General features: G+C 38.7%; 1 protein-coding gene across 5 annotated transcripts in view; it reads left to right on the top strand.

Annotated features, from left to right (window-relative positions):
• The first annotated feature begins 1,963 nt into the window (after window positions 1-1,963).
• The window catches only part of ARMC8 (armadillo repeat containing 8), a 111,137-nt gene continuing 90,628 nt past the window's right edge, over window positions 1,964-22,472 (top strand). For 2 of the 5 annotated variants that reach the window (XM_049099614.1, XM_049099612.1), the window contains exon 1: window positions 1,966-2,261. In XM_049099614.1, coding sequence (XP_048955571.1) covers window positions 2,217-2,261 — 45 coding nt within the window. In that variant the 5' untranslated portion in view covers window positions 1,966-2,216. Of the gene's footprint in view, window positions 2,262-22,472 lie in introns of all 5 variants that reach the window. The other 3 variants (XM_049099613.1, XM_049099611.1, XM_025449131.3) reach the window with 3 other exon arrangements.

Below are 22,472 nucleotides of genomic sequence, written 5' to 3' on the forward strand. Positions count from 1 at the left end.
TATAAATGTCATATAAATGTCAGCTGAAATTTCATTCGATACTTTTATATCCTCTGTTCAAGGGTTATGCTCTGCTATGTTATAGTATGCAGAATATGACATGATTTTAGGTGATAGGTGGACATGTAAACTTTTTTGTAGTTATCATGTTAATATGTAATAGAATAAAATAAGCACAAAAACTTGATTTTACAGACTCTTATGGTTTAGGATGAAGCTAAACTATTTAATGAATTGAAATTGACTTTAAAGAAAAATACTGAGTGAATAACAACACCCAGGTTCAGATGACAAAGTTTGCATGGGTGGTATGCAGATTACTGAAGTTTGGAGAATACTGCAGAAGGAAAAATCTGAAGTGAAATTCCTGCTTTCTAGAAACTCAACAGTTTGGGAAGACAGAGCCATGAGGAAGGATGATTAGGGCTACAATAAATTTGAAAACCAAGTACAGGTTTCCCCCACAAAGCAAAATTAGAGTGTTCTTTTTTTTTAACATCTAAGAATTTATTTAAAGACACAAAACAGCTATATTAACAGATACATATACATTTGTTTTTTCTTTATGCTGTTTAATGCTAGGGTGTTCTTATTAAAACTTTCTAAACTAAAATGGCATAAAGTGAAGAAGGAATACCATAACTTTATATGGAAACATTTTTGAGCCTTCCCAGAGCTGAAAAATAACCTCTTTTAGGCATTTCTGATACCTTAGGCCATATCTTACTAACAGATGTACAAAATAAATGGAGATAAAGCACAGATGCTCACAGATACAGTTCAAAGCTATGGGTGGCTTGATGCTGAGATGCTGAATGTAGTTCCCAGAGGAAGAGCTTGGGGATGCCACTCTCCCCTGCTGCCTGTGGTTGACAGGTGCCTTATAAAGGCTCACTGCAAAACACACACTGCTATTTTCATTCACTACCTTTTTTTCATAAAAGCAAAAATTCTCTTTGGGTTTCTTTGGTTAGCAAAAACAGATTCTAACGTAGGGCTTTGCTAAAAGCAAAGTGGCTTAAGGGGAACTTTCTAGAATAGAAAGCAGTGAGGAGCAAAGTGAAAAGGTTAGAGGCTACAAGATCAGTTGGAAGGCTATTGCTCTAGGGCAGGGGAGAGGTAGTAACAGCCTGATTAAGGAGTGGCCATAAAAATAGAAAAAAACAAGTAATGAAACAGGCTTATTGCAACCACTCTATGAAAACTGACTGGTTATAGACAGCAGGAAGGTGAAACCTGTCCAGCCAAGTCCAGGGCTGTTTTATACACACACATACACACCACACCCATAGACACACACATGGAGTGGGAAAGCTGAATTAATGAGAAAATATCATTAGAAGCATGTTTTTATTTGGCTTCAGTTATCAGAGTGCTTTAGTGTTAATTCTCAGATATTTGTCCCCCTTTTTTTCTATTTGACTCAGAGACTGAGGAAATAGTAACATATATATAACGCTTTCTACATTCCAGTCATGTTCTAAAGACCTTTAGTTTCCCGTTCTCATAACCCCTATTTTATAGAAGAGAAAGCTGAAGCATAGGGAGGTTAAGTAACTTGGCTGGACGTAATGCAACTGATAAGTGAAGTAGCAAAGACTAACCCAGGCGTTCTGGCTCCAGAGTATCTATTCTTAACACTACACCAGAATTAATGGGTCGAGCAGATTACGCCGAAGACCTGGTTCGGAGACCACAGTCCCTTCATCTGTAAAATGGCGATAACCACGCTAGGAACCTGCTGCAAAGGAGCGAGATAATGTATAGGAACGTGAACTTCAAATTACATATGTGACTCCACACACTAGTCTCTATCATGTGAATAGGTGAGCTGCATTGTAACGACTCAGCCCGTCAAGTTTGCAGCTCCAAGAGCGAGACCCCGCCCCTGTGGCTCCGCCCACCGCGAGCGGCAGGTGGGGCCGGCAGATCTTCTTTGCGCATGCGGAAACTGCTGCCCGCTCCCACCTCTAACCCAGGCTGAGAGTAGCTGCCGTTTCTGAGAAGACGATTCGTCAGGAGACGCTTGGCGCGGTTTTCCTTTTCTCTCCCCTCTGCGGGCCCTGGTCGTACTTCAGCTGTGCCTAGAGTGTGGTGTGTTCTCGTCTGTCTGCCTGTCTCTCCGCAGAAGGTGCCTGTCGTTGGCCCAGTAGTTCCCTGTCGAAAGTGCCGGCCCCCGCGCCGGCACCGGCCGTAGCCGGGTGGGAAGGCTCAAGATGGCGTGCCTGTTGGAGACCCCAATCCGCATGAGCGTCCTCTCGGTGAGTGACCGCCGCAGCCGCCCGCCAGCTCGAGAGCTCGGGCCGGCCCGCAACACTCACCCCAAACATGGAGTGCCTCCTGGAACACCACCCCTTGGGGTGGCTTCCGGCTCAGCTGTGGGCCGTGGGGAGAGAGAGGGTGGGCGGGAGGAATAGACGGGACCCCGACCGAGCCAGAAACGTCCAACTCCGGGAGCGCCCACCGGTGCCGTTGCTCAGGTGGCCTCTGGCGGACGGGGTGGTTGGGCATACGGGCGGCTGGTCCGGCGGCTCGGCTTGGGTCTTGCCAGGTGCTTCGCTGAACCTTCCTGTTAGCGTTGCCGCTTCTCCGGGCCGAGCGCGGTACCCTGTGGGGCGCGGGGCTTGCTCCTGGCCTGGGAGGGAGCGCCCGTCCAGCCCCCCCGCGGCGTTGGCAACGAGGGTGCAGGCACTTCGGCCCCCACAGCCTGCGAGCGGCCAGGCTCGGGCTAGAACCGCTTGCTTCTTGGCAACGGGGATTTCACGTCAGCTGCAGCGTGTGTAGTTATTTGAGCCCCTCTGCTCTGGAGGTCGCAGCTCCGAGTCTAAAGGAACCCGTGCCTGGCATTACTTTTTTTTTTTTTCTTTTTCTTTTAAGGGGAGTCAAACGCTGAGAAAAAGAAAAAATTAAAATTTTCCTACTACTATTGAAAGAAGGGAATGTATTGACTCGCCAGGAAGTAATACCTAGTTGTTTGTTCTGTTTTGTTTTTTTCTTCAAATTAAATCCGAAATACAACTTTCACTTTTCACTCTATGGCTCTTGAGAACCAGGACCCGGAGTGAAAGTTACTGAGGAATAACTCCAGAGGATTTTTACTACGATTTAGAGCTGTCCAGCTCAGACAAGAGTCACTTTACCTACCAATGGCCATCTGCTGTTGTTGTAAATAGGCAAAGACTGGTTGGCCATCTTTTAGACTTGGGGAAAGCTGTCTGATTCTGAGAGGGTGGTTGGATTACAGATGCTTCGATTTGTCAGGTTCCTAGAATCTGTGACTCCAGCGCATTTCTTTTCTCTCCCCTGACTTCCCCCATTGATTCACCTATCTGGAAGCCCTTAGGGCATTAGCTGTGATTCAGGATTAGAACGCTGTGGCATACCAGAACCTAGATCATTTAATTTGGGGGGATGGGGGCTGTCAGCAGATTTGCCTCCTGATGGGTTTTAGCAGTCCTTTTCCTTATTTTATACAGCAATGGGGGAAACACTGTTCATCTAGGTATTGAATCAGGTTCGCTTTTTTTAAGGTTTGTCTTTTATTCTACCTCTGTAATATTTTGTGGGAGAGCAGGTGAATGACTTTTCCCTCATGTTTCTTTTTTTTTTTAAAGTATGCCTCTCAACTGTCCTCAATTCCCTTTAATTATCTTGTTTATCCTTTTTTTTTTTTTTTAACGTTTTATTTATTTATTCATGAGAGACAGAGAGAGAGGTAGAGACACAGGCAGAGGGAGAAGCGGCTCCACGTAGGGAGCCCGATGTGGGACTCGATCCTAGGTCCCCAGGATCACGCCCTGGGCTGAAGGTGGCACTAAACCGCTGAGCCACCCGGGCTGCCCATGTATATCCTTTATTTCACCTGAAGCTTTACTTTTTGTACACTGTTAACTTGTGTCGTGTCTACAGTTGAAAATTTTCATTTGTTTCACTCCCTGAGTAAAAACATTTCCTGTTTAATTCTTTTTTTTTTTTTTTTTTTTTTATGATAGTCACACAGAGAGAGAGAGGCAGAGACACAGGCAGAGGGAGAAGCAGGCTCCATGCACCGGGCGCCCGATGTGGGACTCGATCCCGGGTCTCCAGGATCGCGCCCCGGGCCAAAGGCAGGCGCTAAACCGCTGCACCACCCAGGGATCCCTCCTGTTTAATTCTATGCAGAAACTTCTTGAAGAGTATTCCCTACTTCTTCTGGGGATTTGCTTTAGTTCTAATGTCACCGAAGGCTAATTTATTTTTCACAGTCCCAATGCCTTGTCTGTCAGTTCACCAGTTACAGAGCCTTGGAAAATCAGACACCACTGTGGCACAACCTTTTGAAATACAGAGTGCAGGTGGAACAGGAAATATTAATCAGAAATTACCTTGAAATAATTGATTCCTTTAATATAGGCTGCTTACTGTGCACCAGTTATGTACAAAACTGTAATGGATACTTTTAGGGAATGCAAGGATGAGATCAGATATGCCCTCAGGGATCGTACAGTCTGAAGGAGCCCACAGTCCGATAAACATAGTTCAAGCAAGGGGCAAATCAAATGCCTTTAAAGGTTTCATTCAAGGCCCTTTGTACCTTCTCCCCATGAGAGATCTCTTCACTCTTACAACCTTAACTGTGATCAACTCATAGATTACCTTGCCAACCTTGACTTTTTCCCACCTAGTCTCACATCTTCAATTGCGTGGATGTTACCTAAGACTTTTTTTCCCTCTAGTATCTATTTTTTTCCCATTAGTATCTATATTATCATTCAATGAATTATCATTGAATTTAAATAAATTATTGAATTGTATTATTGGTTTCAGAGGTAGCGGTTAGAGATTCATCAGTCTTATATAATACCCAGCGCTCATTACATGCCCTCATTAATATTCATCTCCCAGTTACCCCATCACCCTGTCCCTCTCCCCTCCAGCAACTCACAGTTCGTTTCTTATTAAGAATCTCTTTATGGTTTGTCTGTCTCTCTGATTTCATCTTGTTTTATTTTTTCCTCTTTCCTCCTTATGATCCTGTTTTGTTTCTTAAATTCTAGGTATGAGTGAGATCATATAATTGTCTTTCTCTGATTGACTTACTGCACTTAGCTTAATATCCTTATTTATTTTTTTTTTTAATTTTTATTTATTTATGATAGTCACAGAGAGAGAGAGAGAGGCAGAGACACAGGCGGAGGGAGAACCAGGCTCCATGCACCGGGAGCCTGATGTGGGATTCGATCCCGGGTCTCCGGGATCGCGCCCTGGGCCAAATGCAGGCGCCAAGCTGCTGCGCCACCCAGGGATCCCTAGCTTAATATCCTTTAGTTCCACCCACATCGTTGAAAATGGCCAGGCTTTTTTCTTTCTTTCTTTCTTTTCTTTCTTTTTTTCTTTTCTTTCTTTTCTTTCATGACTGAGTAGTAGTCTATTGTGTGTATATATGCCATTCTTTATCCATTCATCTGTAGATGGACATCTGGGCTCTTTCCACAGTTTGGCTATTGTAGACGTTGCTGCTATAAATATTGGGGTGCAGGTGCCCCTTCACATCACTACATTTGTATCTTTGGGGTAAATAAATACCCAGCAGTGCAATTGCTGGGTCATAGGGTAGCTCTATTTTCAAATTTTTGAGGAGCCTTCCTACTGTTTTCCAGAGTGGCTGTACCAGTTTGCATTACTACCAACAGTGTAAGAGGGTTCCCCCTTTTCTGCATCCTCGCCAACATCTGTCATTTCCTGACTTTATTTATTTTAGCCATTCTGACTGGTGTGAGGTGGTATCTCATTGTGGTTTCGATTTGTATTTGCCTGATGCCGAGTGATCATGTGTCTGTTGTCTATTTATATGTCTTCTTTGGAGAAATGTCTGTTCATGTCTTACCTGAGACTTCTAACAAAGCACATTCCCTTCTCCCAAGAGTACTTAATTGAGACTTTCCATTTCTATTAATGGTACTGTCTTTCATTGATCAGTCACCGTTAAACCTCTTGAATTATCTTTGGCTCTTCCCCCCCTTTCATGGTCCTGTATCTAATCAGTCCTTAAGTTCTTTTGGCTCTTAGTGTTTCAGACATCTGGCTGTTCCCATGGCCACCCTCTCATATCATTTTTGTGCCTGCACTACCACAGTGTCCTCAGAATTACTTTTACTGCTCCTTATGTCTTAACCTTTCAGTACAAGTCCATTCTCTACAGTAATTTTCCTATAGAAGACATTGGACATACTGCTTTCCTGTTTCAGTTCTTTGGTAGGTTCCTATTGATGAAAGGCTGATAATCCTGTTCACTTTGGATGGAAGATTCTTTATTTTCTGCATGAACCATCTATCCCATATAAACTGTCTTTCCCAGATTGAAGTAATCTTGGATTCTTCCAAACCCAGTAACTTCTTGTCTGCCTACTCATTTGTACATATGAATTATAGCTTTGTACGGATTCATTCATGTAATATATTTTGAACTTCTGTCATTTGCCAGGCATGGCGCTGGGTTTGGGAATACAGTGGTGAGCTGCACAGACCTATCTCTGCCCTTTGGAAATTTTAGCCTAATGAGTATAGATATCAAATCATTACACAGTTCTTTAATTGTGAATGATGATTAGTGTTATGAATGAAAAATATAGGGTGGTGTATGACCATGTAGTAGAGGAACCTGATATTGAGGGCCACGAGGAGAGCTAGGGAGGATTTCCCTGAAGAAGTGATAATGAACCGAGAGTTTAGGGATGGTTAAGAATTAACTAGAAAAACAGTAGAGTGTTCTGGGCAAAGGAAACTGCTTTTGCAGAAGCCCTGAGGCCTTTAATAATTGTTCTTAGTAAATTAATTCAGAGGTAAGTGCTTGACCTTTTTCTTAACCCCACTGGTATTTATAGCACCATGTCTTGCATATACTAGGTATTCAGTAAATGTTTGGTTGAACTATCTATTTTGGGGATTTGAACAAACTCTCTGGCTATCTTTTTTTTTTTTTTAAGATTTTTTTTATTTATTAATGAGACAGAGACAGAGAGAGAGAGAGAGAGAGAAGCAGAGACACAGGCAGAGGAGAAGCAGGCTCCATGATCCGAGGTCTCCAGGGTCACGCCCTGCACTGAAGGCGGCGCTAAACCGCTGAACCACCCGGGTTGCCCTCCTGCTATCTTTCTAGGCCACACGGTGATCATCCCTAGCCATCTTTGGTTTGCACTTTGGTTTGCCTTACCCTTTTCAACAAATTTATAAATTCTCCCATATTTCCCAACTCTTGGATGATTTCACATTGATTGTTTAAAACTTTTTATTCTGAAGTAATTATAGCTTCATGGGAAGTTGCAAAGATAGTACAGAGAGATCCTGTGCATGCTTTGCCCAGTTTCCCTTGTTAGTTTCATTTATGTATAACTATAGTACAATATCAAAAACAGGAAGTTGATATTGGTAAAAGTACGTATATAGTTCTTTATCATTTTATTATGTGTACAGTGTAGCCAACACCACAATCAAGATAAAGAATTAGTCTATCATCACAAAAATCTCCCTTATGCTACCTCAAACCTACCTACACCCTCTGCCCACTATCTCTAACCCCTGGTAACACCTAATTTCCACCTCTGTAATTTTGTCATGTTCTGTAATGTTACATAAATACAGTATGTGACCATTTGAGATTGACTTTTGTCACTCAACATAATGCTCTTGAGATCCATCCAAGTTGTGTGTATCAGTAGTTTGTTCCTTTTACTGCTAAGTAGTATTCGTGGTATGGATGTCATATTTTAGCTATAAACCTGTTACACATTTTGGTTATTCCCAGTTTTTGCCTGTTATAACCTGCAGTGAACAATCATATACAGGTTATTGTGTGATCATAACTTTTCATATTTCTAAGATTAGTGCCCAGGAGTATAATTACTAGGTTATATGGTAAATGTATGTTTAGTTCTTAAACTAGCACTTTTCTAGAGTGGATATACTATTTTACATTCCCATCAGTAATGTATGAGAGATCCAGTTTCTCTGTACCCTCAACTAGCATTTGGAAGTCATTTTTTGCTTTATCTATTCTAAGTAGATATGTAGTGATAACTTACCATGGTCTTAATTTGTATTTCTCTAATGACAAGTAGTGTCAAAAATATTTCCATTACTTATATGCCATTCATATCATTGAATATGAGAAATACTTTAGTGACGTATTTCTTCATATCCTTTTGCCCCCTTTCTAATTGTACTGTTTGTTTTTTAACTGTTGAGTTTTGAAAGCTCTTTATAGATTCTAGGTATGAGTCCTTTGTCAGACAGGTGCTTAGCAAATATTTTCTACCAAGTCTGTGGATTATCTTTTCAATCCTCTATATAACTATAGATTAAAAAATAAACTTTTTTTATTTTCTCCCAAGTCTGTAGAATATCTTTTCATCCTCTATAACTATAGATTAAAAAATAAACTTTGATCTCAACTTCACACAGCATACAAAAATTAATTCAAAATGGATCATAGATTCAATTGTAAGACATTAAGTGAAACTTGTAGAATAAACAAGAGAAAATCTGCAGAACCTTGGGCTTAGTGAAGAAGTCTTAGACATAATAACAAAAACATGACCTATTTAAAAAAATTTTTTTAAATTAAAAATTAGTAAGTGGACTTAACCAAAATGAAAATTTATCTTTGTGAAAGACTCTGTTAAGAGGATGATCGCATTTTACTGTGGTCACTTTGTAATGATTTGAGAGAGGCAAAGTAATAAAATTTTATTGCATAGCATTGTAGGCTGCTGTAGACAGCTAAGGCATCTATTAATTTTAGTTGTCTTCTTTAACAGTGTATTCTTAGTGCCATTATGCCTTTTTGACAAGCAGCTAGTAGAACTATACAGGGTATTCCAAGTCTGATTCAGGGTATTCGTTGATTTTGTTCTGTCCTTGGTAATTATAAGCATTTGTTGGACTTAGGCTGCATATTGATTTGTTCTCTTAACATGGACAACTGACAATAGGAAGAATTTTTATGTGAAGTTAAGGCCAGCTATACAATAAGCATGAATTTAGCCTCTTGGTTTTTAGTAATAAATGCAAAGCAAAATCTGGTCAATGCATTTTAAATTTTGTCATTAATTCACTCCACAAAGCATGAGGAAGCTCAGGATATGTTAGGAGGTGTTCCTAAAAGGAATTTAGCGGTATGAACTTCCAAGTCTTTACTGGCAATGTGTGAGGAATGGGAGATGATCATTGTTTGTTTCCAGGCATAAGGTTGTCTCTTTAAGGGAAGATTGCCACCTGAATTTAGACATTGAGTGCTCAAGGAGTCTTTTAAGCTTTACAAAGAGTTAGAAACACTTTCATGTAGGGTCTTTCTATTTCAATGGAGATCTAGCTCCTGTGTCCTCCCATTCTCATTAAGAATTTCAAAATAGTGCTGGGAGCCAGGAATTTCAATGGTTTTGACTTGTATCTTTTTTATTTCTGATTTGGCAATTGCTTTGCAGTGCCATCTGTCATATTGGTTTCTGGGTAAAGATATGGAGTTACTGACAAAGAAATATTCCTCTTACTTTCTGGAAACTGGAGAACAGCTGCCTTTGCTGAGCAGTGGTCCTATGATCCCTGGGACTATTTAGATAGGATTGAAAGCTATTCCAAATAAGAGCTGTTTTGCAGAAACATCCCCAACTTGTCACTTTGATAAAGGAAAACTGATCCTCTTTCTATAAAATCAGAAGAATAATGAGTTAGCTATATTCTCCAGTATATTCATAATATAGTTAATTGGAGGAGGGGGGAATGATAAGGGAATATCATGCTGCCTCATGAACATGAAAAGTTGTGGTCCACTGGGAAAAGTTTCCGGCTCATACAATCTATTAATATTTGGTGGTCTTTACCATCTGCAAAATTATTATAGTACATGAGATTCTTTCACTACAGGAGTTTTAAGAATTTATTAGGCTTTCAAAAAGTTATATGTGGTCACTAATTGTATAAGGGGAATGAAGAAAAGAGTTATGATCATAATCAAACATGATTGACAGGATTTTTACCTTTACAACTATGTAGTATTGTGTACTGAGGATTGGGAGAGGAGCATGTTAGGAAGTAAGGAGGAAAAATAAATTTCATTTTAGACATGCTGAGTTTGCAGTGTTTTCTGGATATTCCTGTTTTAGAGCTGTCCAATAGGCAGTTGGATATTCTGGAGTGTTTTCTATACCACCAAGTAATTCTCTAGTTCTTCAAGGACCCCAGCCAGGTGTCTTACAATTTAACTCAATTCTGACACTGTCTGCCTGACCTGATAGTCAGATCCCACAGGTAAAGGGTTCAGTCCTACAAGACACCCGTTCTAAGTCCAGTTTGTTCTGGATCAGATCCTAGTTGTAAGTCCAGGTTGTTCTTCTGTGCCTCTGGCTGATCAGCTATAAATCAGAGGTTCTCACAATGCCCTCCTTGGTTTCGGTAATTTGTTAGAATGGTTCACAAAGCTCAGGAAAACCTTCACTTATGTTTCCTAGTTTATTACAAATGATACAGATGAGCAGCCAGATGATGAGATACATGAAGATCCAGACATGTCCCAAATGCAAGAACTTCTGTCCCCATGGAATTGGGGTATGATACCCTCCCAGGACATGGATACATTCACCAGCCCAGAAACTTGTCAGATTTTATTGAGCTTTAATCACCAGCACTCCCTTTCCTCCCCTCACACACCATTTTTCCCCTTCCCAGAAATTGCTGGGTTGGAATGGAAGTTCCAACCCTCTAATCACATGGTCTTTCTGGTTACCAGTCTTATCCTGAGGCTCTCTTGAGGCCCTAGCCTAATTGTTCATTAGCATAAACTCAGTGTGCTCAAAGGGGAATCTTTATGAATAACCAGAGACACTCCTATCACTTAGGAAGTCCCAAGAGTTTTAATAGCTTTGTGCCAGGAACTGGGACAAAGACCACATGTATTTGTTGTACCACACACATAAAGATCTAGTGCATAAACCTGGGGTGATCATTATTTGGGAGTCATCTCCATACTGATCAGTGGTTCTGACTTATTAAGGCTAAGAGTCTCAACACCCTTGTCCCCAGAAAAACGTGCATCTGTTTAAAGAATCACAGAATTTCAAGTGGTTTATGATTCCTTGAAACCTACACATCAATCTTGAGTTAATAATTCCTTTTTTTTTTTTTTTTTTACTAATTCCAAAGTCAGTCTCAAAAACATATACAGCAAAATTTAGAGGTCATTTGCATTCATTTTTGAATGTAAAAATTGTAACAATAATAAGGTTTTGAAATTCATGTCACGTATCATGTGGAGACTTGGCTCTGAAGAACCGTGATCTTTTGCCCGGAATATGTAGTGATCTATAAGGTGCACTACCTTTACAGAAATGGTTTTTTATAGTAGATGGTGTAGCAGGCCTGGGGGAAAAGGGTAGGTCAGCTGGAAATCCACAAAGTAAGACACTTGGGGGGGCTGGGCACAGGCAAAACAGAATAGACAGAGATTACAAGTGGCTGGTGATAGTGGCATGATTGTCACAGGCACAGTGTGGGTGATAGGTCAGACAGATCCTTAGTGGTACTATAGTAGGAAAGCTAATGTACCAATTGTTGAAGCGGTGGGCTGAGTCTGAGTCAAGCACCATGGATAGCTCCGATGCAATGATATTCACTGTCTCTAAGAATCTGAAGCAAATAAGTCCTTTTAAAAAATCAGGAGACAGCTACTCTGGACACTACCAGTTACAAGGTGTACCATGAAAGATGGTACCCAGGATCTCTAAGTCATTATATGATTTCAATCTTGAGTAATAATTTAAACTATTCTTGTGGTCCACCCATGTCTGAATAGCCTCACTCTTGTTCTGTCAAGATTGAGAAGCAAGCATTTGAATACATTCTAGTGGGTTTCCTGAGCTATCTTACCATCTTGGGAGGCATTTAAAAGAACCTCAGCGAACCCAGAGAGCATCTCAATATTTGTAAAACTGATCACAATCCTTGTCATTCCTATGCCCTAGACCTTTGTCTCCTTGGACTTCCATATTCTGCTTTGTACCTTACTTAGTTTTTTACTCCGTCTGGAAGGATCTCTTCTTGGCCCTCAATCTTTAGACATTCCCTGCTATATTGAAGAGTAAGTGAATAGAATTTAATAGTAGGAAGGAACCTTAAAGATCATCCAAACCCAAACAACTCCTTGTGATTTGACCGTGTTTTAAAAGGATAAACATTTCAGTACCTGATTAGAAAGAGGCATGAATGCTAAATTGCTTCCAGTTCTTGCAACCACCAAAGTATGTTTATAGCAATTGTTGATATTACACAGAAGCTATAATAATATTTTATTTTATTTATTATTTTATTTATTATTTTATTTTATATTTTATTTTATTTTATTTATTTTATTTTATATTTTATTTTATTTTATTTTATTTTATTTCATTATTTTATTTTATTTTATTTTATTTTATTTTATTTTATTTTATTTTATTTTATTTTATTTTATTTTATTTTATTTATAGAGACAGAGAGAGAGAGAGAGGCAGAGACACAGGCAGAGGGAGAAGCAGGCCCCATGCAGGGAGCCCGACGTGGGACTCAATCCCAAGTCTCTGGGATCATGCATGCCCTGGACTGAAGGCGGTGCTAAACCACTGAGCCACCTGGGCTGCCCTAGTATTTTATTACATTAAAAATTCACTACAGAAAAAGTAAAGGCTACTCTTCATATCCCTATTAATCTAGCTTGCTCTGGCTTTTAAATTATGAAAATAAAAAACCCTCTTTATATGAGTGTGAATTACGGAGTTTTTGGAAGAAATCTGCAGATGAACTTTAGTTCATTCTTGCCATTTTTTTTTTTTTAATTGGGGAAAACTGAGAACTAGAGAGGCAGACTTACCCACTGTCATATCCTATTATATAAAGTGTCAGAGCCATATATTCAAACACCTAATTAAAAACAAAACAAAACAAAAAAAATAAAAACAAAACAAAACTGTGTGCACAGCCTTACATTTTAGAATTTTGGAACTCTGAGCCCTGATTTACTGTTTTCAAGTGTTTCCTTAATATGTAAAGTCTGATTTTCAGTGTTATTTATTGAGAGTTCAGGGTTGCCTCTTATCCAGGTAGATTAAATTTAAAAATTATGTATTTAAGTATTTTCATGATTGTGTTTGTGAAATTTAAAGCTGATTGTAGGGATGCCTGGGTGACTCAGTGGTTGAGCATCTGCCTTCAGCTCAGGGCATGATCCCAGAGTCCTGGGATTGAGTCCTGCATCGGACTCCCTGCAGGGAGCCTGCTTGTCCTTCTGCCTGTATCTCTGCCTCTCTCTCTCAGTATGTCTGTCCTGAATAAATAAAATCTTTTAAAAAAATTAAAAATAAATAAAGCTGATTGTATTCTAAGAGTCTCAGTTGTCATAATTATATTATTATATTATTATATTCTATGCGTATAGGGTCCAGTCAAGCTGAAGTGCCATTTTAGAAACCTTCCAAAGTAGCTAGAGGCTGCAGAAATTAGGGCTTTGCTTAATATGGAGATAGAGGATGCTATGAACCTCTAGAAACACCAAGGTATGAATCCCATGATAAAACAAGTAAAAGGTAAAAATAGTTGCAAAAAACCAATGTGACAGGTCTGAAAGAATTTGAATGAGAATATGATTGAGTTCTAATGGGGCAGAAGTTTACCAGAATTCAAAAAGTAAAAGAAAAACAACAAAACACCAAATCTTGGGTTTTAAATAGTACTTGGGCATTTTCTTCTCATTTTTCTTTATTTTGGAGGCTGGTGGGAATATTGGAATACATAGGAAGCTCATGGTAGCTACCTGCAAGGAAAAGATCAGACTTTGTTGATGATTTTATTTAATTAACTTATTTTTTAAAGATTTTATTTATTTATTCATGAGAGAGACAGAAAGAGACATAGGCAGAGGGAGAAGCAGGCTCCATGCAGGGAGCCCGATGTGGGACTCGATCCCAGGATTCCAGGATCATGCCCTGAGCCGAAAGCAGACACTGAACCGCTGAGCCACCCAGGTGGCCCTGATGATTTTATTTTTTTGTATTGTCCCAGATGGGCAGATTTATTTTGCCCTCAAAATTAGGAAAGAATTCTCTAGCAGTTAATTTAATAGTGAAATAAACTGTCTGGCAGAGGAATACTGTGTATCACCAAAACTCTTAAAGCAATGGTGAGGCAATATTTAGGATTTTGTGAATTTATCTCTCCAGAACACAACCAGAATAAAGGGAGAGGCATATGATTTGAAATTAGGGTACAGTTTAGTAAAATACTTTAAAAAAGTATTGATTTCGGGGGCACCTGGGTGGTGCAGTCAGTTAAGCGTCCAACTCTTGGTTTCAGCTTAGGTCATGATCTCAGGGTCATGAGATTGAGCCCTGTAACAGCTCTGCACTCAGCACTGAGTCTGCTTTGGACACTTTCTTCCTTTCCCTCTACCCCTCCCCACTGTGCATGCTCATGTGCACGGTCTCTCTCTCAAATTAATCCTCAGAGTATTGATTTCTGATATTCTGGACATGGCAGCCCTACTCTCTTTAGGGACAACTACAAACATATCAAATGTCATGAGCTTTAAAATGAATAATTGAGAATTTGTGACTGATCTAAGCAGTACACTTATTTGGCATTTCCAAAAATTGTCAGAATGAGAAAAGAAAGCATTTTTTTGGACTGAGAGTTTTGGAGGGGTCAGAAAATCAAATTTTGGTTTCACATTATTTGGGGAATGGATAAGATTCTGGTGCCTCCAGTTGACTGGAACGTTAAGAGCTAGTTCAGTTGATGGCCCCCAACACTAATTTGTAGTGCCTCCTTGGCTATCCTGAAGTGAAATTCATAGATAAGTTAACTGTTCTCCCATGTTACTTTTAGTTATTTTTAAAGATTTTATTTATGTATTCTCCGTTCATTCATTCATTCATAGCTCGAGTGAGGGGATGGGAGAGGGGGAGAGAGAGGTAGAGGGCGAGATAATCCCAAACTGGCTCCAGGCCCAATGCATAGCCTTACAACAGGGCTCGATCTCAGGATCCTGAGTTCATGACCTGATCCAGAATCAGGAGTCAATTGCTTAACTGAGCCACCCAGGTGCCCCTCATATGTTCCTTTTAAAGAGTTGCCATTGTGGGCGCCTGGGTGGCTCAGTCAAACATCTGCCTTTGGTTCCATGGTCATGATTCTGGGGTTCTGGGATGGAACTCCTGGGTTGGGCTCCTGACTCAGCAGGGAATCTGCTTTTCCCTGCCCCTCTCCTGCTTGTGCTCTCTCTTGCTCTCAAATAAAATCTTTTTTAGAAAATAAAGAGTTGGCATTATGTCCCAGGTCGTATTAAGGGAGAAAAAGAAGGAAATGATATAATTTGAGTAGTACTCAGGTACTACTATAAGAAAGAAGTGATTACCAGTAGTGATATATTTGTAGGTATACAAATTTGGCTGTGAATGTGAATGCTACACTCCAGGCTGAATTAGCTAGAATGTAACAGTTACTTAAATACAATAAGTGATGGTGTTTTATGTAACTTTTGAAATGAACAATTTTTGGTTCCTAACAAGACAAAGTATAACTTTTTCCTTATTCATATGCCAGTTGCATTCTTGGGAAAATGATTGTACTGTAAAATACAAAATGTATTTCGTGTTTATATGTGAAATAGATTCTAGGCTCAGAATATTTTTAAAATTTTACTTTGGCCTATACAACTGCATAGTGTAAAGTCTTTTACATGTGGGTCCGTTGTCCCATGCATTGCAGAACATCCAGCCATCTTTCTTAGTCCTTGTCCACCTAGATATCAGTAGTACCTGCTGTCATCACTTATGTGAATTTATAACATGTATCTTAGAGAATAGTGCTGTTCCTGTTTATAACCGCTGAACGCATGGGACTTTCTGAGTAGTGTATCTTAAGTGTACCTCCCTTTTTCTCTCCTGCCCTTTTCCCTCCCCTAGCTTATAAGAGTGTATAGTATAAGGACATGGAAATAAATGTGCTATTAAACATTTTCCCCTGTAGCAGGTATAGTCCTCTAATATCTTATTTGTCTATTACATTTACTGCTTTTTGTCCTTCTCTCCTTGCTGAAATGTAAAGGTCTGCAAAGGTGGCCTGTCAGGGGCAGAGGGGTGTCTTTGTTCATTACCTAGAACAAAAATGTCTGCATAGTTGTTTAAATATTTGTTGACTGGATTAAAGGGTACAACTTCAGCTTTGTTTTGGATTCCCAAGTGCATACTATATCATTACAATACTAAATTGCATTTCTCAAGCAACCACATTGCGCATGTATTCTGCTCCGTACCTACAGTCCTTGTCTTTTTTCCTCCATTTTTCACCTACCAAAATGATACTAGTATTTCAGATTGTAGATAACACCTCCCATTCCACTCCTAATTTTAGTACTTAATTAGATTTTCAATTTTCTTTTTATATTGTATTCACTTACTACATTTATCCTGTATTATAAGTTACACTTATAAGTTACATATATCTTTATTTCGTTTCTGTGCTTTGAATGCCTTAAGGTAAGGGATAATTTATCTCTTACCAACATCTAGCTTACTGCCTGATAAATGAGCGAAATTCACATGTTGAATTTCAGCCTGAAATAGGTTTTAAATGCAATCTTCATAGAATTCAAACATTCTTAATTTTTAGTTGTGTTTTCTTTCATCTCTCCCCAAAACCAGGATTTATCCTTATAATGCTGAATGATGAGCATTATGAACAATTTTATCTTGAAGTTCCTAATAATTTGAGGAATAATTGAGATATTAAATTTTGATTGGCAGTTACTAATTTAAACATTCTTTTCTGGGCAGCCCTGGTGGCACAGTGGTTTAGTGCCACCTGCAGCCCAGGGTGTGATCCTGGAGACCCAGGATCGAGTCCCACTTTGGGCTCCCTGCAAGGAGCCTGCTTCTCCCTCTGCCTGTGTCTCTGCCTCTCTCTCTGTGTCTCTCATGATAAATAAATAAAATCTTAAAAAAAAAATAAAAAAATAAACATTCATTTCTTAGGGGTCAGAATTTCCCATTGACAACTGTTCTTTTTAGTTTCTAAACATCATATAGTAAGAAAATAGATTTGAAAATGTTTTATAAACTGTAACAAACTAAACATTTGTCTGGTATTATAAAACTACCTCCCTCTGCTTCTGGGTTGATTATATGGGAGAGAAGACACTATATATCAGTTATTTCTTGTACTATACATTGGTATTCTTAAACTGATTTTATAATTCTGAGCCCTTGATAACACCTATAGTTACATAATTATAAAAAATTCACACATTATTACTTTTGTACATTGTTAGTGGTTTTTTAAAATCTCAAATAATGAAAGTTTAGATTTTAAAGTTTAGCACTCAGGTGCATATTTATTTCTTGCTAAGTACTAAGCTTGCTCTGGGAAAAAGCGTATCCAATAAGAAAAGATACCTTTGGAAAAACAAAAAGAAAAGTATCTATCTGAATAATTAGGCTTTAATCATGAATATAAATAACCAAGAGAGTCATTAGTACACTTGTTAAATCAGTTATCTTTTTTGTACAAACATAGAATTTCCTTGAAATCAGTATTTGGATGGTACTCTTACATGGAGTTTTCCTGTATGTTCCCTCATTTGTTTTACACTCTATGTGGTAACATCACCATTTTATAATTGAAGAAACCGTCTCAAATTTTTATTTTTCCCCTAAGTCACAAAGCTAGTAAGTAGTAGAATGAGAACTCAAACCCAAGTCTTCAAATGCCAGATCATGTGTTCTGTCTACCACACAATGCTTGAGTATGTTAGAAATAAAGAACATTATTTTTTTTTAAGATTTTATTTATTTATTCACAAGAGAGAAAGAGAGAGAGGCAGAGACACAGGCAGAGGGAGAAGCAGGCTCCATGCAGGGAGCCTGATGCGGGACTTGATCCCGGGACTCCAGGATCTTGCCCTGGACCGAAGGTAGGTGCCCAACTGCTGAGCCACCCAGGTTGTCCCTAAAGAACATTATATTTTAATGAAATGTACATATGGCAAGACTTCATTGCCAAATGAAATAAATAAAATAGTTTGATATTTTCTTATTAACACTTCATTTTCTAATAAACTCATTTTCTTACTTCAAGGTTTAGAACAGCAGTTGAACACTTTTTTTTTTTTTAAGATTTTATGTACTTACTTGAGAGAGAGTGAGAGAGCTTGGGGGTGGGGAAGGCAGGAGAGGTAGATGGTGGGGCTCAGTTCCAGGACTGAGATCATGACCTGAGCCAAGGGCAGATGCTTAACCAACTGAGCCACTCAGCTGCCCCAGCAGCTGAACATTTGTATATCACTTAATTTTTAAGTTAATCCCATACATGGCAAATCTGGAATTTAGTAATTTGGTATTCAAAACCCTTTCTTAAGAATGTGTATTTTTCGGGGCACCGCTGGTGGCGCAGCGGTTTAGTGCCGCCTGCAGCCTGGGGTCTGATCCTGGAGACCCAGGATCGAGTCCCGCGTCAGGCTCCCTGCATGGAGCCCGCTTCTCCCTCTGCCTGTGTCTCTGCCTCTCAGTCTCTGTCTCTCTCTCTGAATAAATAAATTAAAAAAAAAAAAAAAGAATGTGTATTTTTCAAATGGCAGGGATTTATTTATTTTCATTTACTGAGGTATAACTGGCATACAGTATTATATTAGTTTTAGGTGTACAACATAATGATTTGACATTTCTATGCATTGTGACATGGTCACCAAAATATGTCTAGTTATCTACCATCTCTCACCTCACAAAGTTAATACAGTGTTAATTGACTCTTCCCCATGCTCCATGCTGTACATTACCTTCCATGATATATATTTTATTACTGGAACTGTGTGTTTATTGATTCCCTTCACCCAATTGACCTGCTGCCACCCCCACCCCCCATCCCCCAATTAATCTCTCCTTTCTATGAGTATGGATTTTATTTTGTCTGTTTTAAGATTCCACATATTAGTGAAAACATGAATTATTTGACTTACCTCATTTAGAGTAATACCATCCATGTAGTTACAAATGCCATGATTTCATTCTCTTTTATGTCTGAGTAATATGTACATATTACATACATAGCATGTACTGTTGACCCTTGAACAACATGAAGATTAGGACACTGATATCCCCCTAGGCAGTTAAAAATCCACATACAACTTTTGATGCCTCACAAACTTAACTACTACTAGCCTATTTTTTTTTTTTAAGATTTTATTTATTTATTAGAGACAGAGAGAGAGAGAGGCAGAGACACAGGCAGAGGGAGAAGCAGGCTCCATGCAGGGAGCCTGACGTGGGACTCAATTCCGGATCTCCAGGATCACACCTTGGGCTGAAGGCAACGCTAAACCACCAAGCCACCAGGGCTGCCCACTACTAGCCTATTTTTGAACAGAAGACTTACTACTAACATAAACAGCCAAATATCACATATACTGTATATGTTATATACTATATTCTTTTATATATATATACTATATTCTTACAATAAAATAAGCTAGAGACAAAATATTTAAGTCATAAAAATACACATAAGTAAAAAAAAATATCTACACATAAGTGAACGTCTGAAATTCAAACCCTTGTTTAAGGGTCACTTATACATGCTACATCTTCTTTATCCGTTAGTACATTAATGGACAGTTAGGGTTTTTTTTTTCATACCTTGCCTATTATAAATAGTGCTGTAATGAATATAGGGTTGCATATATCTTTCTGAATTAGTGTTTTGTTTTTTTCAGCTAGATACTCCATCGTGGACTTGCTGGATTATGTGGTAGTTCTATTTGTAGTTTTTTGAGGAACTTTTATACCATTTTCCATAGTGCCTGCACCAGTTTACATTCCCAGCAGTGAACGAGAATTCCCTTTTCTCCACATCCTTGCCAGTATTTGTTATTTCTTGCGGTTTTTTTTTTCTAGCCATTCTATCTGAATAATTAGATTATTACAGCTGTAAGGTGATATCTCATTGTAGTTTTGATTTGCATTTTCCTGATAATTAATGATTTTGAGCATCTTTTCATATGCCTGTTGGCCATCTATATATATTCTTAGAAAAATGTCTATTCAGATCCTCTACCCATGTTTTAATTGGATTGTTACTGAGTTGTATGAGTTCTTTGTATATATTATATATTAACCCCTGATGGGATATATGATTTGCATGTATCTTCTCTCATTTAGTAGTCTGCCTTTTTGTTTTGTTGATGGTTTCTTTCTTTCTTTTTTTTTTTTTTTTTAAGATTTTATTTATGTATTCATGAGAGACACAAAGAGAGAGGCAGAGGGAGAGGGAGAAGCAGGCTCCATGCAGGGAGTCTTACGCAGGACTCAATCCCGGGTCTCCAGGATCACGCCCTGGGCTGAAGGCGGCACTAAACCGCTGAGCCACCCAGGCTGCCCATTGTTGATGGTTTCTTTTGCTGTGCAGAAGCTTTTTAGTATGATATACTCACATTTGTTTACTTTTGCTTTTGTTTCTGTTGCCTTTGGAGTCCTCTGAAAAACATTGCTAAGACCATTGGCAGGGAGCTTACTGCCTGTGTTTTCTTCTAGGAGTTCTATGGGTTTTTTTTGTTTTTGTTTTTTTTTTTAATTTATGATAGTCACACAGAGAGAGAGAGAGGCAGAGACACAGGCAGAGGGAGAAGCAGGCTCCATGCACCGGGAGCCCGACATGGGATTCGATCCCGGGTCTCCAGAATCACGCCCTGGGCCAAAGGCAGGCGCCAAACCGCTGCACCACCTAGGGATCCCGAGTTCTATGGTTTTAAATTGTATGTTTAAGTTTTTAATCTATTTAAATTTGCTTTTATATACAGTGTAAAATAGTAGTCCAGTTTTATTATTTTGCATTGTAGCTATTCAGCTTTCCCAACATAATTTAGAAACTGTCCTTTTCCACTATATATTCTTGGTTCCTTTTTTATAAGTTAATTGACCATATGTAATTGGGTTTATTTCTGGGCTCTCTGTTCTGTTTTCTTTATCTATATGTCTATTTTTGTGCCATTACCATGCTGTTTTGATTACTGTCGCTTTGTAGTATAATTTGAAACCAGGGAGCATGATACCTCTGGCTTACTTTTTATTTTTGTTTTTATTTTTCCCTCAAGGTTATTTTGGTTATTTGAGGTCTTTTCTGGTTCCATACAAATTTTAGAATTGTTACCATTCTATGAAAATGAAATGAAATGAAAAATGTCATTAGAATTTTGAGAGATTGAATTGAATCCTTAGATTACTTTGGGTAGTACGGATATTTTAATAATACTGATTTTTCCATTTTATGAACAGAATATTTTTCTATTTATTGGTGTCTTCAGTTTGTTTTGCCAGTGTCTTACAATTTCCAGTGTATGAGTCTTTGCACTCCTTGGTTAAGTTTATTCCTAGGTATTCTTTTTGTTGTAATTATAAATGGGATTGTTTTCTTGACTTCTCTTTTTGATAGTTTTTCTGATTATTAGTTTTTGTGTATTGATTTTTGTATCCTACAAATTTAATGAATTCTTTTATACTTTTAGTAGTTTTTTGGTGAAGTTTATGGATTTTATATATATAATACCATATCACCTACAAGTAGTGAGCATTTGAATTTGTCCTTTCCAGTATTATGCCTTTTCTTTTTCTTGCCTAATTGCTGTACCTAGGACTTCCAGGACTATGTTGAATAAAGTGAAAAGAGTGGACTTCCTTGTCTTGTTCCTGAGCTCAGTGGAAAAGCTTTCACCTTTTCTTTCTTTCTTTCTTTTTTTTTTTTTAGCTTTCACCTTTTCACCATTGAGTATATTAGCTGTGAGTTTGTCGTGTATGGCCTATGTTATTTATTTTTTTAAAGATTTTATTTATTCATGAGAAACACACACACACAGAGAGGCAGAGACACAGGCAGAGAGAGACAGGCTCCATGCAAGAAGCCTGATGTGGGACTTGATCCCGGGTCTCTAGGATCACGCCCTGGGCTGAAGGCGGCGCTAAACCGCTGAGCCACCCGGGCTGCCCATGGCCTATGTTATTTTGAAGTATGTTTCCTGTATACCCACTTTGTGAGTTTTTAAAAATAAATGGATGCTGAATTTTGTCAAATGCTTTTTCTGCATCTGTTGAGATGGCCATGTGATTTTTATCTTTAATTTTGATAATGTGTATAAGATTGGTTATTTTCTTCTTCTGGGATCTCCTATAATGTAGGTGTTATTCCACTTGATGTTGAAACTTCCTTGCATCCTGGGTAAATCCCACTTGATTATGATGTATAATCCTCTTAATATGTTGTAGAGTTTGGTAATATTTTGTTGAGGATTATTGCATCTATGTTCATCAGGGATGTTGGGCTATAATATTCTTTTTTTGTGGTGTCCTTGTCTGGTTTTGGTATCAGGGTAATGCCTGCCTCATAAAATGAGCTTGGAAGCTTTTCCTCCTCTTGAATTTTTGAAGGAG

Source organism: Canis lupus, chromosome 23, assembly GCF_003254725.2.
Source record: "Canis lupus dingo isolate Sandy chromosome 23, ASM325472v2, whole genome shotgun sequence".
NCBI classification, from domain to species: domain Eukaryota; kingdom Metazoa; phylum Chordata; class Mammalia; order Carnivora; family Canidae; genus Canis; species Canis lupus.